Source organism: Gopherus flavomarginatus, chromosome 1, assembly GCF_025201925.1.
Source record: "Gopherus flavomarginatus isolate rGopFla2 chromosome 1, rGopFla2.mat.asm, whole genome shotgun sequence".
NCBI classification, from domain to species: Eukaryota; Metazoa; Chordata; order Testudines; family Testudinidae; genus Gopherus; species Gopherus flavomarginatus.
This window is the reverse complement of record NC_066617.1, coordinates 208,039,376-208,056,996: the sequence shown is the minus strand read 5'-3', so window position 1 is coordinate 208,056,996 and position 17,621 is coordinate 208,039,376. Positions and strand designations below refer to the sequence as shown.

The 17,621-nt window shown below is 39.0% G+C and overlaps 1 protein-coding gene across 1 annotated transcript in view; it reads left to right on the top strand.

Moving 5' to 3' along the window:
• The first annotated feature begins 9,903 nt into the window (after positions 1–9,903).
• The window catches only part of DSCAM (DS cell adhesion molecule), a 680,512-nt gene continuing 672,794 nt past the window's right edge, over positions 9,904–17,621 (top strand). Inside the window, exon 1 of the mRNA XM_050933241.1 lies at positions 9,904–10,047. Coding sequence (XP_050789198.1) covers positions 10,005–10,047 — 43 coding nt within the window. The 5' untranslated portion in view covers positions 9,904–10,004. The remainder of the gene's footprint in view (positions 10,048–17,621) is intronic.

Below are 17,621 nucleotides of genomic sequence, written 5' to 3'. Positions count from 1 at the left end.
TACAGCTTGCCACTTGCAGATGATAATGATTTGTAGGCATTCCAGCAGAACTTGGCGTTGAGGATGGATGTAAGAGGATGAGGTGGGGGCTCCACTTGGGGAAGGTGGCACGAAAGAAAGCATGTAGATGCTTGATGTGGGAGTGGATAGGCAGACAATGAAGACTGCCATCATTGGCGGAGCAAAGGTTGGGGAGCGACTGCTTAACAACTCAGTAAAGTTTTTGGGGTGGAGCTCTCTAGTGAGGGGCCTTAAAGGCAAGGAAAAACAGCTTGTTTTTGTTGCAGTGGAGCCAGCAGAGAGACACAAAGTGGGGAGGAGGGGTTGTGAGCTTTCTTAGACGGAGCATGATGTCGAACCTTTCACTTTAGTGCTGACTTTCATCACGTGACTGTTGGCATTTTTCCTTCCACCTACTCTAGACATCATTACACTGAATAATTAGTAATTAGAAAATAAGTTCTGATTTTCAGCTATTTTATACCTGCTGGTAAATTTAATCTTTATCAGAGATTTCATGAGTGACAAGCTTCAGATTCAGATCTGAACTTTCCCATTTGGTTTTTGGATTGAGAGTCTTGATTTGGGGCCATCTCTAGTCTTTACTGGTAAGGGAAAGCTTTGTATCCTGTCATGCTACCAAATGCTTCTACCAGGAAGTGTTAGCCTTTTTGATTCATAGTGTTCAGGAGGGTTGTGATTTTATCACAAGGAATACATTGGTTTATGGAAAAGCAGTCGCATATAAGCATAATAATTATGCACCCAGCATTCTTTCTCCACCCTGTGAAAGATGCATTCTTGCTTTACAAAGGTACAATCAACACTGAGCTCAACTGAGTATGTAGTTAACAGTTATATCAGCAGTTGCTAGTGACAAAAACAATACAACTCTAGCTATAAATGTTATAATTAATCAGGCACGAAAACAGTAAGGCTTTTTCACGATTCCACATTCAGTTGTGGGATCCTTAGTTTGACAAGATACTTAAATGATAGTGCTGAAGATTTTTCTAATATACAAGGACATTTCACAGGTGATTTCTCAAAAACAGGAAGTCGTGAAGTTTTATCATCAGAAATCATTCACATCCCTTCTGTTTCTATGTCCCCCCCCAATGAGGTATAAATTAAGACATTATCACTGCAATATTTTTAGATGAATTTCTGCAGCATTGCCTTGCAGAGATGAAATAAAACAAGACCATTCTGAGAAAATATGACATTCATAAATAATTCCAGCTCATCCACAGATTACAAAACAGGATGTAATTCGAACCATTTAGTACCAACTTACTAACCTTTAACAGCCTGTAAATCAAAATTTTATTTTTGCAGTGATGTAAATTACAGTGGTTCGACGGCTTGATTTGTTTTGTTTCACATAAGATGACTGTGAATAAGATCTTCCAGTTTTCATGACAATATGGTTTTTAAAATATATTTTCTTTGAACAAGATAGAATATCCTAGGGTGACCAGATAGCAAGTGTGAAAAATCGAGATGGGGGTGTAGGGTAATATGTGTCTATATAAGAAAAAGCCCTGAATATCAGAACTGTCTCTAAAAACGGGACATCTGGTACCCTATGTCCAGTACTTCTAGATGCTGACAGTCTGTGCTCACACACTGTTGAACTTTTAGGGATCTCATCATTCTCACTCAGTGTGAAACCTAACAAAAAGTGAATTGTTATTGTTGCCACAAAGGCCTTGATCCTGTAATAATTTCAGCATGGGCACATCTCCACATCTTGGTGGCACTCCAGTGAAGTTAACGAGGCTCTGCATTGGTGAAGGAGTATTCCAGGATAGACCCCATTGTAGAATCAAGGCTGAAGTTACCTCACATTCTTAGTGATGGAGGAAAAAAATTTATATTGCTGATACCAATGTGTGGCAATTGATTGCACTGTGGATTTTTTTTAAATGTCTGTAGGTCACCAGGCAATTATTGTTTCCTTTTCTGTGGTGAACAATAGCTGTGGAAGCTCCTGAATCCTGAAATCCAGCCATTTAAAAAAAAGAAAAAAGAAAAAACAAGAACCTAGGAATTTCCATATTCAATCACACTTATGGTCTAACTAGTTCAATATCCTGTCTCTCTAACAGTGAGTGATACCAGATGCTTCAGAGGAAGGTGCAAAACCCCCACAGTAGGTGGATACGGGATAATCTGTCTTTAGATAGATCTCATCCTGGACTCTAATAGGGATTGGCTTAAGCCCTGAAGCACAAGGTTTAATGTCCCTTCCAGAAATGTCCACATAAATTATGAGAATTCTGGATACTCTTGATAGTCATATAAATGTCCAGTCTCATATTGAATCTTGTTGAGCGCTTGGCCTCAGTGACTGTCTGTGGCAATGAGTTCCACAGTTTGATGATGCAATGTATGAAAATAGGATTTCCTTTTATAGGTTTTGATTATAAACACAGATGAAATCATTTAATCTTTCTTCTTTTTTCTTGTGCCAAATCCCCCTCAAATTGGTCTATTTAATTGTGACTACTATAAGAGTTTTTTTTTTAAGACTCTTTTGCTGCATTAGCCTTTTACGTGATGTACAGTGCCTCCCAGTGCTTGAGAAGAGAAGGGCAACTTTAGAAATAAAATCATGAATATTTAAAAAGAATAGAAGTGGACTTTATCATTATCTGATATGCAAACATTTCCACCTTAGAAGCAATATCAGTGGAAGCCTGAGGGAGACAAATTTTTAAAAAATTAAATCCATGAAATTTCTCTTTAATAATATATGAGGTTACCTTAATAAGTCCTTATGGAAGTTATTACATTGGCAGCTAATGACTGGTTTTAGTTAATGACCCATTAACACATTAGCAAAGCAGCCACTAACTGTGATATTTGGTAAGAATCCATTTCAAAGGGACTCTTAATATTAAAATCTGACAATGATTTATTAACAGACACATTTTAAGGCATTATTTTCTACCTGGAGCAAAGAGCATGCACTGAAGTGGCAGTGCTGGGAAATCAGTAATTCCATGTGGGTTAATAACTAGTTTTACTCCAATCAGCAGACATACATAAATTAAAATGCTAATACTTATACCCCCACCCTGATTTTATTGCTGAGACAAGTCTCACTATAGGATGGTGAAATAAAACAACAATATTAGCACTATGGTCTTCCTATGACAACCTGAAGATTTGAGTCCCGCAGATGTGAGACCCACTTCTGTCTAATTTGGCCCGTGAAAAAGACCTTCCATTTGTTCTTTGCAGAGATGTTTAGGATGCTAAAAAGAACATAAAGAAGGAGTATCCTCCAACTGCAGGCAAAAGATCTCAGCAGCTGAGGTCACTAAAGAACATTAATTTTCTATACCTGATAGGCATTTGTGTGTGTGTGCCGGGGCGGGGGGCAGTTGAGTGGTTACAATTCTGTATTGTAAACTGGTGTAGAATGCATCAGCATTCTCTAGTATGCTCCAGAACTCCAAAAAGATGTATCTCAGATCTGTGGGGCTCCAGGGTTGCTGCTCTGTTGAGAACACCATTTTCACGGTCACTTCTGTCTTTGGAGAAAGTGAAGCTGCCTGAATTAGTATCCAGGCTTTCTTTGAAATTCATAATAGGTGGAAATGAAAATGGTCAGAAAGATGAGAGCTTGTGGGAGCACTGGGTACCACCCATATTCTGTTAATGCTCTTCTTCTCCAAATCAGTTCTTATCCTGCTCTCATCAACATACTGTTTGAGTGCCTCCCTGAAATGCATCTAGCAACTTGACTAACATCTGTCACGTGGTTTGTTCTCTCATCCTCTGCTCAGAGGGAGAAGTCTGCACAGTGCAATGTTTTCTGTTGGTAGTGTCACATACACAGAGAGAGAGAGTCTTTATATGTTTATATTAGAGAATGCAAGATCAAAGAAATGCACCTTGCAGTTAGAGTCGAAAGTGGTGAGGTTTGTGAAGGCCCTTAGTTTCTGTGGGAGTTTGTTCCATAGTCTGGGACTGGCCCCTGGGAAAGTTCTGTCTCCTGCACAGATGAGTTTTACCTTTATTGTAGAAAGTTTTGTTGTGCCATAGGAGCAAAGTTGCTGGCCATGGTCTTCCTCATAGAGCTTTAAGCTCCTTCCTCAAAACATACTTTTTTTTCTTGAAGCCTTTGAAGCCCATTTTTCCCTTCAAAGAAACCATATCTCACATGCAGGCACAGCTGAAAGATCAATATATGCTTGGAACCTCCATGATGCCAACCTGATCAATCATATAACCTCAGAGTGACCCCCATTCACTCCCACCCTTAGTGTTTGTAATCAACATGCACCAAGTTCCACCTCAACTTAAACTGCAAGTTCTTGAAAACAGGGCTTCTCTTTATTTTGTGCACCATATGTCGTTTAAGGAACAATCTTAATAAACATCATTAATAATAATACCTTGCTCTTATATAACACTTTTCATCAGTAGATTTCAAAATGCTTTACAAAGGAGGGCAGTGTCACTATCCCCATTTCACAGATGAAGAAATTGCATCTGCCATTTTGTTGCCTGGTCACCCAGTTTTGTGAGATCCATTTCCAACTCTTTGCAGTCAGCTTTGGACTTAACTATCTCAAGTCATTTTGTATGATCTGCAAATTTTGCCAGCTCACTAGTCACCCCGTCTTCCAGATAATTTATGAATATGTTGAACAGCACTGACCCCGGTACAGACCCTTGGGGGACCCGGCTATTTACATCTCTCCATTGTGAAAACCCTTTGTTTCCTATCTTTTAACTAGTTACTGATCCATGAGAGAACTTTCCCTCTTATCCCATGACAGTTTAGTTTGCTTTCAGGATGATGGACCTTGTAAAAGGCTGTCTGAAAGTCCAAGTACACTATATCCACTGGATCACCCGTGTCCACCTGTTTGTTGACATCCGTAAAGTATTCTAATAGATTGATGAGGCATGATTGCCTTTTACAAAAACCACATTGATTCTTCCACGACATGTTATATTTATCTATGTGTCTGATAATTCTGTCTTTTACTATAATTTCAACCAATTTGCCTGGTATTAAATTAGGCTTCTCAGCCTGTAATTGTCAGGATCAGCTCTGCAGCCTTTCAAAAAAATTGTCTTAACATTAGCTACCCTCCAGTCATGTGGTACAGAGTCTGATTTCAGTAATAGTTTACATGCCATAATTAGAAGTTCTGCAATTTGTTATTTAAGTTCCTTCAGAACTCTTGGAAGAATACCTGGTTCTGGTGAGTTATTAGGTATTACCTACTCTTCCTGGTTGCTGAATAGCAATGGGGAAGTTCTGGATCTACTTCTAGCTAAGACAGTCAGCATTTCATTTCTGGAGGATTGTGGGTTCTGGTTTCCTTTAAGGAAGCCTTTGTTAAGCCTCTGCTCAAGAAGCCATCTTCTCATACAGACAGACTTGCTCATTATAGACCCATCTTGACTCTTCTTTTTCACAGAAGTAATTGAGAAACTTGTGATGAGACACAGATCTAGCAGAATCTGAAGTTTTTCCATGACCCCAATCTGTTTGGTTTCAGGTGTGGGTAAAGCACAGAAACTGTGCTAGATGAAATACTTGATTTTATGGCCTCAGATGAAGAGCAGGTGTGTAGGCTGTATTTTGGGGATTGTTTGATTTGGTTTATTTTTGGCTCTATTGGCTGCCTTTGATACAGTTGGGCTTGAGGTTTTTGAAACTTCTGATAAGGGATGGTAGAGCTGCCTTGTAATGGCTTCTCTCTTGCTTATACGACGGATTGCAGAAGGCTAATGAAGAAGTGTGGGCTTTGATGCCTTCAGTGTGCTGATGACACCCAGATTTATTCTTCATCTCCTCCAGTTCAGAAAGTTTGGGTGAGCAATTTGGCCAGAGCCTGCATGAGACTGGGGCTTGGATGGGCTGGCTGAAGCTCAATTTGATGAAGACTGAGGAAAACAACTGGAAGAATTGGCAGAAATTTTATCAGCATGCTTGACTGCCTGCCATTTGTTGCTCAGCTCAATAACCTAAAGTTATCTTTTGAGAGCTGCCCCTGTCCCTCTGTGTTCAGCTAGCAGCTATTGCCAAGACTGCATTTTATCATCTGTGCTTGGCAAGCAGGGTACAACCATTCCTTCTGGATGTAGGCTAAATCTCAACACCATTTGAAACATTGGTGGGTGTGATGTGAAGGATAAGCTCCTGGCCTGGCTGCTTGAGGAGCACTTGTTTGGACCCAGGACTCTGTACCCCTGTTGTGCTAAACTCGCTTATGGCTCAGCTGGCCACAAACGGAGCAGCTTTTAGATGGCCCTGGGAATTGAGCCAAGGGAATATGGCATCAGCCTCTGGGAGCAAGGCCACTGAGCGGTGTTTATGAACATGCAATTAAACTGCATTGTAATAGGAACTTGCAGCGGAGAAGAGTTAAGGGTCCACAACCTGCCTTCACTTGTACATTCCATGGCATTTGTTCCATTTACATTTTGTTCTTGTCAACCTTTGTAGATGCAAAACAAGGATATTGCCGGTACAGTTAGTACAAATCGTTCAAACAGCCTTTAAAGAGAACTTCGATGTGATCTTTACATATTTACAGAGGGTGAAACTGGCTGCCACCTTTCTTCACAAGGTATTGAAAGTGGTTTTTATATAAAGGTAAGCTGTTCTCTAAAATTCTTAGTAATGTTACCCCCCGGAACTATCACTATAACAATGAACATTCAAATAGATGGAGACATATAATTACTGACATTTTCAATTACCTAAACAGTTTTAGAGGAAGAAAGGGCTTGAGAACAAATGAAAAGAATCACTTCATAAATTAGAAGTTACAAATTACACTTGGAAAATCTCAGGTATCTGTAAGAAATTTTTATCAAATATTCAACATCAAAGGATACCTCAGTATATTAATACCATTGCCATGAGAGGAAGGATTGTCCACTGTTTCAGGCACTAGCCCAAGAGTTGAGAGAGCAGGGTGTGTGTGTGTGTGTGTGTGTGTGTGTGTGCGCGTGTGTCAAGTCCTTCCTCTGCCACAGACTTCTTAACTGACCTTTGGCAAGTCACTTAGCCTTTCTGTGCCTCCGTTCTCCACCTGTTAAATGGCAATAATAGTGGTGCCTTACCTCACAGGGTGTTGAAAGGATAAATACATTAAAGATTGTGAGGTGCTCACATGCCATGGTGATGAGAGCCTTATAAGTATCTAAGATAGATAAATTACATGGAATAATTTGGATTAAACCTCCTCTGAGGTGACATCAACATACCATATTGAAATTGGTAGCTTGGAGCATGTCCTATATTACTTAACTTTGTGTATTTAATAGCTGTGCATTCACTGTGAGATTTTCAAAAGTACTCAGCATTAGCCTAGCTCTTTTCCTGTTGAAGTCATTGGATAAACTCCCATTAACTTCAGTGGGAGCAGAGTCAGACACACAGCAAGTGCTTTTGAAATTTCCTCCATTGTGCGCCACATGACTTAGAGAAGTATCATCCTTTAGTATTAAAATGTGTTATATAGTCAAGTATTTGGGCCCAATCCTGCAACTTGTCCCATGAAGTCAGTCACACAGTGATTCCCAGTTACAGGCTCAGGGTCTCAGAAGATGAAAAGTGTATGTGAGTATAGGAATCATAGGCAGAGAAGATAGGACAAATTAAACTTCAGTCAGGACTAAAGCTATCAGACACCTTAGCTTCCTCTGCTGGTTCACCAGACAGTTTGCCTATGTTGAAATTAAGGGCAGTACTGGCCTCTACTAGTGATTTATTTATCTATTTATTTTTAAAGTGCCTAGAATACTGGACCATTTCACCTTGAATGACCCCTTAGAATATGCGCTAACTACCTATGCTAAACTCTCTTGTTCAACCTCCTATTTAGCTGTGACAACTGTGAGTACCTTTCCCAGATCTGAAGAAGAGCTCTGTGTAGCTCCGAAAGCTCATCTCTCTCACCAACACAAGTTGGTTCAATAAAAGATATTACCTCACCCACCTTGTCTCTAGAATTCCAAAGACAGTCTGGCTAGATACATGAGCACTAGATACATGTGTTCCAACGTACAGAAAATCCTATTGGTTTCTAATATTTTTTTAAATGTAAGGAGCAATGTGCAGGTAATTGGGATATTGGGATCCTTGAAGATCAATATATTAAGAGCCTAGTTGCTCTTCAACACTCATATTTTAATGCAATGTTTTCAAAAGTGGTCTTCAGTGTTCTAGGGTTGGAAATGGAAGGAGATTTTTTGTGTGGATAATTTGTGGAGTTATGTTTATTGCAGAGACAGCTGGGAAAGGTGGAGTAAATGGATCATTAGCTGAGCCTCAAAAATCTTCTCTGGAAGCAACTTAAATTTAACTAGTCCCCTTCTTATCTTTCATCCTTAGACTTCTTCACTTCCTCTCCCTCTTTTCTATCCAGCCTACCAATCAGTCAGACCTCAGTATGGAGGTTACTTTTGACTCTTCCCTCTTCCTTGCCTCACAAATCCTGCTGCTGCTTCCTCCTCAAAATCGCCAAGATCCATGCTTTTTATTCCACCTCCACAACCAAATCTCTTGTCCATGTCCGTATTATATCCACCTCAACTTCTGCAGGATCCTCCTCTTTGGCTTCCCAAATATACACATATTTTCCCCCTTCAATCCCTACAAAATACATCCACTGAGGTCAGCTTCCTTGTCTATTAATTTGGTGGCTTCTGTTTCCTTTTTGAATCCCTCTGCTGGCTCTCCATCTGCTAATAGCTTGTCACACCTTTCAAAACATGACACAACTCTGCCTCTCCCAGCTTATCTTCCCTTGAGAAGCTCCTTGCTGCCCCGCATTATCTCCTTTCCACCACATTTCCAGCGTAAACTTTTCACACAATCACGGCCATCATGTTTTCATTCACGGGGAACCCCATTCATGGAACAACTTTCTTGAGCCCATCTTCATGGTCCCTGTCTTCTTCACTTCTTAGTCTAGATCTTTATCCTTGGAGCACTGGCATTTTCTTCTGGCTTGGACAATACAGTTATTGGTTTGATGACTTTATGCTCTCTCATTTACTTTAACATATGAAATTCAGCTGTTCCTTTCAGTAAAAGAGATTTCAAACTCAATGAGCCTATTGCAGCTAAAAAAGTACTGTGTAACACACTATTTAAAAATAGAACTGGACAGACATAGGACAGTTTAAAAATTGTAATGCTTAATATGATTTAGTTCAATTTATTTTCCTGATGGTCCCTCCAGTGTATCTTTCTATACATCTTCCTAATAGCCATTATATATAACTATCAGTAAACATTCAATTGATACTAGCAAGACCCCAATATAATCAAAATTTAGTAACTTCCACTTTATTACTAAATTCCACTTTATTATATCAGTTTTGGTTTTCCCCTCTGTGGATATTTTCTTCTGCTGTAGGAACTCAGAGGGCTACAACTGACAGAGGCTTGTGATAGGGTTAATACTTTCCTCTGTTCTGCTCAGAGGCAGAGAAGGTTAGCAGAGGGATCAATGTGATTAAAGCTGAAGGAGAGGAAAGATGTGCCTGTCTGCTTGCTTGCTGCCTGGATGTGGTGGTTGAAGGGTGGTGTATATGCAGCCTGGTTTCTGCAGATCTGGGTTGGATATTACCAGCGATGATCTTATGCTTGCATTGGAGGATTTTTTCACCTGTGGACCTGCCTCTGCAAACCTGCTGGTGTCTCCCTGAGCTAACGACACACCTGGCATTAAAGCACCCGCCTCCCTTTTCCCTCTAGCTGCATCTTTCTGAAACAGAAAGCAAGTGTCAGTGGAGAACAGAAGCTAAAGGAGAGATAGATCACTTGCTTTAAGGACAATCAGACACATACACGCATTCTCCAAGCAGCTACACTGCTACCAGCAAAATAAGCTGGACTGATCTTCCCTCTTAGCTTGCAGCTTTAACCTTGCAGTTGATAAATAGGAAAACTGAAGGCAAAGAAAAGAGTGGAAAGCTAAAAGCACATAGCTGGGAGGATAGAAAGGAGCAGGGGCATGTGGATATTGGCTATCTTCTTGTTCCAGAGCATCTTGAATGGTGAGCAATATAATCATTTAGTTTGTGATTCATTTTATTTCAGCTAATTGGGAAGGGTGTCAAAGGGAATAGGATGATTTTTTATCTTTTGTGTTTAAAGCATCACGCTGGTTGTTAGCAGCTGTGGAGAGAAGGAAGAAATTTTTCTGTAATCATTTAAACTAGCTTACCTAGCAAAGTGACCGTCCATAACTTAACAACATATCTGCTAAAACTGGAATTAGATGCTGCTGTTTGGGCATTAGTGATCAGTGTGGTTCGGTTTTATTGTGAAAGTACATTATTTTCTGAAACAGGTACACAGCTAACTATATGCCTTTCAGCAATGTGTTTATGTAATCTAAAGAAAAATTAATGTCTGTATGTATTTTGATTTGACTGGTTTGGAATTACAATTGTTAATTTGTCTTGCCACATGGTTTAAGTGAGGTTATACGTAATTTATTGTAAAAAGAGGAAAATATTTCAATTACGTCTTCTAAGAAATTTAATCTAGAGACAGTTTTCATGTTTATTGCACTTATGAATATATAATGGACACAAGCAAAAATTATTTAATCAAATTTACAGAATGTTGAGGAAACATACAGTTAATAAGTTGTCCAAAAGCACTACTAATTTCAGAGGACTGACAAGATTTTAAAATTAAGTACTATGCACAGGTAATCACTGAGTTTGTGGTTATTTTTAAATGTGGTAGTGTGGGTGAATTTGATGCTCATTAAAATATGTTCTTGTGCCTTGTTTTGATCTAGGCGTATGTTTGGATTAAAATTTCTAGAGCTGGTTAAGACTAGTAGGGAAAAATGCTTTTGACCCATGCTTAAACCTCTAGATCAGTGTCTCCCAGGTGAATTATGTAGCCTCTTTGACTGTTTCCCCTCCTATAAACTGACATTAAAATATTTGATTAAAGCGGCCATTAAAAGCAAACAGTTATCAACCGTTAGCACATTGCTGTGTCTGAGATAACAGTTTTTCCTTATACTCACAAAAAGAAATAACTGTTAGCATATGTTGACTTTTTAATGAGTCACCATTACTTACATGTGGCAAAACAAAACAACAACAACAACAAAAACACCTGAGAATGATTAGAGGGCAGCTGAGGGTAAAAAAAATTATGAAATTAACAAGATGTGTGCCAATGATTTTCCTGATCACTCTGGCCCCAATCCTGTGAGCTGCTCTGTGCAGGCAGACCCCTGCACCTATGCAGAGCTCCACAGAAGTCAATGATCGGTATGGGAAGAGCAGTGTCAGGATCACCACACGTTTCCCATGTAGGTAAATAGAATGAGTTTCCTTGTCCGTCCAACTGTCAAACTCTAGCAGATCTCATGTGTGGTATGCACATGTAGTGAATATGTCTGAAAATGTAGGTCTTAATCTCTCTAAGCATAAGTTCCCCTCAACTGTAAAATGAGGCAATGATGCTTTAAACAGAAAAGGCATTGTGGGGACTAACAGTGGTTGTAAAGTGCTGTTTAGGTGTACAGTGTTATAAGGATCATTCCGTTGCAAAGGTAGGAATCAGAAGTTCTGGGCTCACAACCCTGGGCATGTTCCTCTAAGCCACGTGACCTCTATTGCATGTCCTGTATTTCTCTTCCTCGCTATTAATTCCTACTTTCATTCACCATTTTTGCCTTACATTAGAAATTCATCCACTGATGTTATAATGATGTCACTGACGTCATGTTTAGTATGGAATATTTGTGACATCACAAATGGCATAAACAAGTGGATGAAAACTTAATATGGAAGTGATCCCCAGAAAGAAGATAATTGTTGAGAAGTCAAGGTTCTGATGATGTATAGGGAAAATTAAAACTTCCAATGTGATGTGCGCTCATTTTTCTTTCTAAACTGAGTGATTGTCAGTGGTTTTCCAGAATGAACAGCAGCTGATGGAAACATGGGGACAGGGACAGCCTGTTTCTTTTTAATTTTTTTACGACTGTTCAAGGAAGACACAGTAGATTGTTTGTTTGTTTTTGGTTTTTTTCTGCATTTTCCATAAAACAAGATGGCAAGGATAATATTCTCCATTTCCCCTTGTCCTGTTTAACTTTCTCCAGGAACAGAGCACAGCTCATGGTGTGAGAAATAGTTGGGGTGAGATTCGGTCATCAGATGTACTCCAAATAACTAAGTGGAGATGGTGGGACGGCTGGGGAAAGCAGATGGCAATTGCCCCAAATGGGCAGATGTATTTTATATCGGTTTTTCTTTTCTCAGCTTTACACCCCACCTTTACAATTCTGCTCAGCAACTCTGCTTCATAGCTGCACTGCTTTCTCCCCATCACATACATAAAAGACTTGGGAAGATTCACAGTCAGAAATTTTCAAGCAGCAGACGTGCCTCTTCAACAGCACGTCTACATAGGTGGAAGCCATTTGTGGACGACAAAATTACAGAGAACACTCTGCAGCTCCTGAGACATGCAGAACTCTGCTCTTCCTGGCTCCTTCTGCATGCCGATTCTGACCAGAGGAGAATTGGTCCGCGTAAAGGGTTCAGTTCTGCTCTCATTTATATAGATACAACTCTGTTTAAATCAGAGGAGTTCCACACAGGTAAATGGAGGTAGAATTTGACTCAAGACCAGGGATAAACTCCTTCTCACGTAATTACAGTATTTAATGGATTGCACTGTAGGAATAGTTAAAAAGAAAGGTCTGCAGACCCCTGAGACTGTCATTCATTTTCGAAAAAGCCTCTTGGAATCTGCAAGACCCCAAATTTCCTCACAAGCTCCTGTGGCATTTTTAAAGGATGTGGCTGTATATTCCACAAAAACTAGAACCTGAATCTTCCTAGATCACAGTTATTTATTCTTGATTACTCAGCCTCTTTTATAACCAAACACTTAAAAATCTGACTGATATCGCTGATAGATTTACTAGTGAAATTCCCATGGTCTGCATAAGTCACTGATTTTGATACTGCTGCAATAGTAAAGCACAATAGGTTGGGTTTAAAACAGAATTTCAGGCTCAGCTTTTTAATGTCTTCTTGTTGTGCATACATCAGACATGTAAAGGGCAGAGTACTCCTCTTTATGGGTGTTCTAGATGTGCATCTATAGTGCTGTAATACTTCTATAGCTTCTTATACTCCTGTCTGGTTCCCAGGTCCAGGACTAACCACCATCTGCCATCTGTGCATTTCCCGTAATCAGGGCTGGTGTTAGTGGGTAGCAAGCAGGGCAATTGCCCAGGGCCCCACGCCACAGGGTGCCCCCTCAAAGCTAAGTTACATGGTCAGGCTTCAGCTTCAGCCCTGCGAAGCAGGGCTCAGGCTTCTGCTTTGGCTCCTTAGTTTCTGCCCAAGGCCCTAGCAAGTCTAATACCAACCCTGCCTGTAATACTGTAAGCCCAACTCTATGCAAGATAAAGTTGTCTGAAACCTTGGACACACTGTTCTGACCCTCCACCCTCAGTTACCTTATATGCAGTTTTTCCTCAGCTCTATCACAAGAACATGTTGTTTTATATATGAAATTAGTCATCCTCTCCTACGTTTCTCTTCTTTATAAAAGAAAAAAATAATGCTAGATATTCTTCCAAATCCTGAGGCCCCCCAGAATTTCACATAAATGTAGATGTTTGTATCTTTACATTTTATGATTCAAAAATTGCCCCAAATGGACATGTTTTCTTAAATTCTTACAGTTCTAGTCACCATCCTTTCAGCCAGTGAGAACTGAATGAGCTTCCTACCAAAGTCTGTTAGTGATATTCTTTAATCATCACAATTAGTTATTAGCAGAGTTGGTCAGAAATTTTGGAAATTTCACAATTTTGATTTGAGGAAATTGTTGACATTTTGAGGGAGCGGGGAATTGAATTTTTTCATAACTTTTTTTAAAAAAAATGTCCTGGTGTCTGATCAGTTCTAATTGTCTAGGAGGTGGTTTTTGTTGTTTGTTGTTGGGTTTTTTCTTTTTTAATAGAAAAACTTGATAATCTCTGAGGCAACAAAAGGAATTTTGGGAAGAAAAGTTCCCAAGAGAATATGAATTACATATACAATCTTAATACCATTTTTGCAGGTACTAGGTTCTCCCATATTCAATAAGAAATAGGTTCTTTTTAAAAAAAATTCTGCAGGACATTCCTAGAACTCTAGAAACAGAAGCTGCTGAAGGAAAGAGAAACCTCAATGAAAATACTCATAGAACAACCATTTTGTTTTTCTATGTGCTTTCAACTTGAGTAGTTTTAACATGAATACTATAGTAACATTTATGATACATTGATTCATGGACATATCATGACTAATAAACCAAGGGTGGGCTCCATGAAGGGACTTAGGCATTGCTACACCCAGTATTATGGCACCTTAGTTTTAGGTTCCTAGAAAATCACAGGAATAACACAACAATCCGCAAAGCTGAGTTAGGCTTCCTATACAATGAAAAGGAAGAGATAGGCACCTTAGAATGCAATATTTTTGCATATTATCTTCATGGAGTAATGTATGCTTTGTGGGGAAGATGAGGAAATTAATCATACATATCCCCTAGCATTACTGGGAAAAACAAGACATCTTTATATCAAGGAATCTTTCCAATGCTTGCACAACGGAGGACATATAGATTCTATTAGTCCAATTTGTTTCGTTATTTTATGTTCCAAACTCATTGTCTTTCACCATTAAGTTAATAGCAATATTTATAGACCTAGAAATGGCTTTCAGTTCTGAGGTATCCCATTGAAAATACTTGACTTGTGCTGCTTAAATTCAACTTATTTTGATCAAAATGGCTGATTGTGAGTTAATGAAAATAAGTGTTAAACCAGTTGTGAGTGAACAGCAAAAGATTTAGAGATTGGTTCTGACAAGCATTCAAAACTTATTTGAATCTCTTTGGTATGAAATCAGACATGGAATCTTGTGAGAACATGTTTTTACATGGTTCTACTGCTTCCAGTCAGGATGGAATATGGCAAGAAAAGTCCCCCTCTTCTGCACCCTTTACTCCACACACACTTTTTGAATGCATTCTCTTCTAACAATGGCCCAAACTACAAATCTCAGGATCATATGAAAATGAGGGAGGAGGGGAGTTTATCAAGCTTTTTTATTTTCAATATTCAAATAGGATTGATTTGGATACAATTTGAGATCTGGGTAAAAGTTTGGACTGGACTTTATTTTAATCTAACTCATTCACCAATCCTTCATTTTAGCTACCAACAAATTTTTCTGATAAGCGTTTAGCTTAATAAAAAATGAAATATTTTGGTATATATTGCCATCTTGGTTTTTTTTTCAGTTGAAAGAATTGTAACTCTTTTCAGTGGTACTCAAAGCATCATGACAGGTCAATAATATCACTTGTAAAGATTGCCCTTAATGTTAGCTCTGTTTCCATTACAGAGTTGCACCTGTAGTTGTTACCTTTACCTAGATGGGAAATTGATCATCAGTAATGACCAAAAGATGCAAAAGAGTTTCAGAAGCTGGGAGATGAATGATCCATGATAATGGTCACTGGAGGTCTGTCTTCTTATTCATCTAGCCTTTTCACTCAAGTTAACTTCTCTACTCTTCTGACCACTTTCTCACAGTAATTTCAGCCCTGCCTCTAAATAATATTCTTATCTTTTAGAAATTGAATTTGGAAACCAGGTACATGTAATAAACTGCAATGAGGTGCTCTGTTCAAATTGCTGAGTTCTCCAGTAGAAGAGATTTGGGTGAGCTTCCTAAAGCCTTAAGGTAGTGTCATGGCCCTATGTCTGATTAGGTTGATTATCTCTATTATTTCCAATCCAATCAGTCTTTGTGAAAGGTTTTCACAGAAGTCCTTGAGGCCCAAATCAGTGTTGGCTTATAGTAGATAGGTCCTCATACCTTTGTCCATAAAGGAAAGGGAATTTTACTTCAGGACCCAATACATCATCTCTATAAGACGGGTCCAATCTTATATTTCTTATTAGAACATTAGATGTTCAGCCTATTAGAATACAACAACCTACTCAACCTTCTTTATAGTCATTTTGAGTCCACCTTTCTCTAAATCATGATGTGAGGACTTTAGTCATTCAGTCAGAGATTATGGGTCTATTACAGGAGTGGGTGGGTGAGGTTCTGTGGCCTGCAATGTGCAGGAGGTCAAACTAGATGATCATGACGGTCCATTCTACCCTTAAAGTCTGAGTCTATGAGATTGCTGTAGTCATTTGTTGGATGTGCTATCAAAATCAAGTATCTGACAACAATACTTCCCATCAAGAATGGGAACAGAGTATATAAAGGATGTCAGGCTAGTTTGCTGACCTTACCACTCAAACCTTCCTGCATTTGTTATTCAGAATGCTGAATTTTGTGCTTTTTGTCCTAGACTTAGTAGTCTTTTTAGCTTAGGTTGTGTTGGTCCAGGACACACTATATTTGGAGTATGTGTGGGCAGAACTGTCAGAAAATGTTTTGTTCTAGATGCTGTATTGGCATCTGGCCCAAGTGTTTCAGGGTCTTAATGAGTTCCCATTACAATAATTTGCTGCGTTCATGTTCTATAAAATACATCATCTGGAATGCTAAGTGTTTAAAAATGTAGGGGACAGATCCTCAGCTGGTGCAGACTGCCATAGCTCCATGGAAGTCTGTGGACATATTGCAGTTTTCACCAGCTGAGGATATGCTCCTTAGACTCTGTAAGGTGACCACTGAAAGTTAGAAAGTAAGGGTGATATATACTTACTGTGCAGAAGGTGAGCATGAGGTCTGTGTGCCCCTTACATCCCACTGACGCCCTATTTTCAAGTACTAAGAGATATTTATGTGGTGGATAGGGCTTGTGCTGGCCTTCTACACAGGGTTGAATTTAATCTAATGATCTTGCTTTGATACTGGTCTTTCTGATGGAGCCTAAAACAGCTTTTCTGTCTGATAGAGGTGATCTGATGAAGGACCACAGAGGAACTATGGCAGCTGTTCTGATTTTTCCAGAAAAGACACAATTTATATTGTGTATCTATATATACAAATATAAATTTTGACATTTTTCTGGAAAATTCTTGGATTGTTTTGGTAAGATTTAAAAAAAATAATTGTGTTTCCATATCCTTAATCCACAATGTTCTTTTTCAGTAAAATATACTAAAAGAAAGGCTTGGCAAACTAATAAAACAAAAAAATAAAAATAAAATTCCTCCCCTTGGATGAAAATCTAATGCACTCTAAATCCCAAATGATGAACCTGGCCATTCTTGGCATCCAGACTTGAAACAGTGCATGCTAACTATGATTTCACATACTCAGAGTATGGGTGATCATGTGGCATTTTTCTGTTCTCTGATTGGTTGACTGAAACAAACAGTAAGAAAGAAAACAAAGCAATTCAAAGATGGCTGAATGAATAAGTCTGGCCCAAACCTTTCCCAAAACTGATTCAGGTGAGTATTAATCAGATTTTGCTTGTCACCAATGCTTTTGCAAACTAAGAAAACAATTTATGGAAAAATTAATATTCAGGGTATTGAATCCCATCAAAGCAAACTGGCTTTTTAAAAAAAAAAAGTTGCACCTGCCCCACTTGTCTCCACCCAGTATTCTCC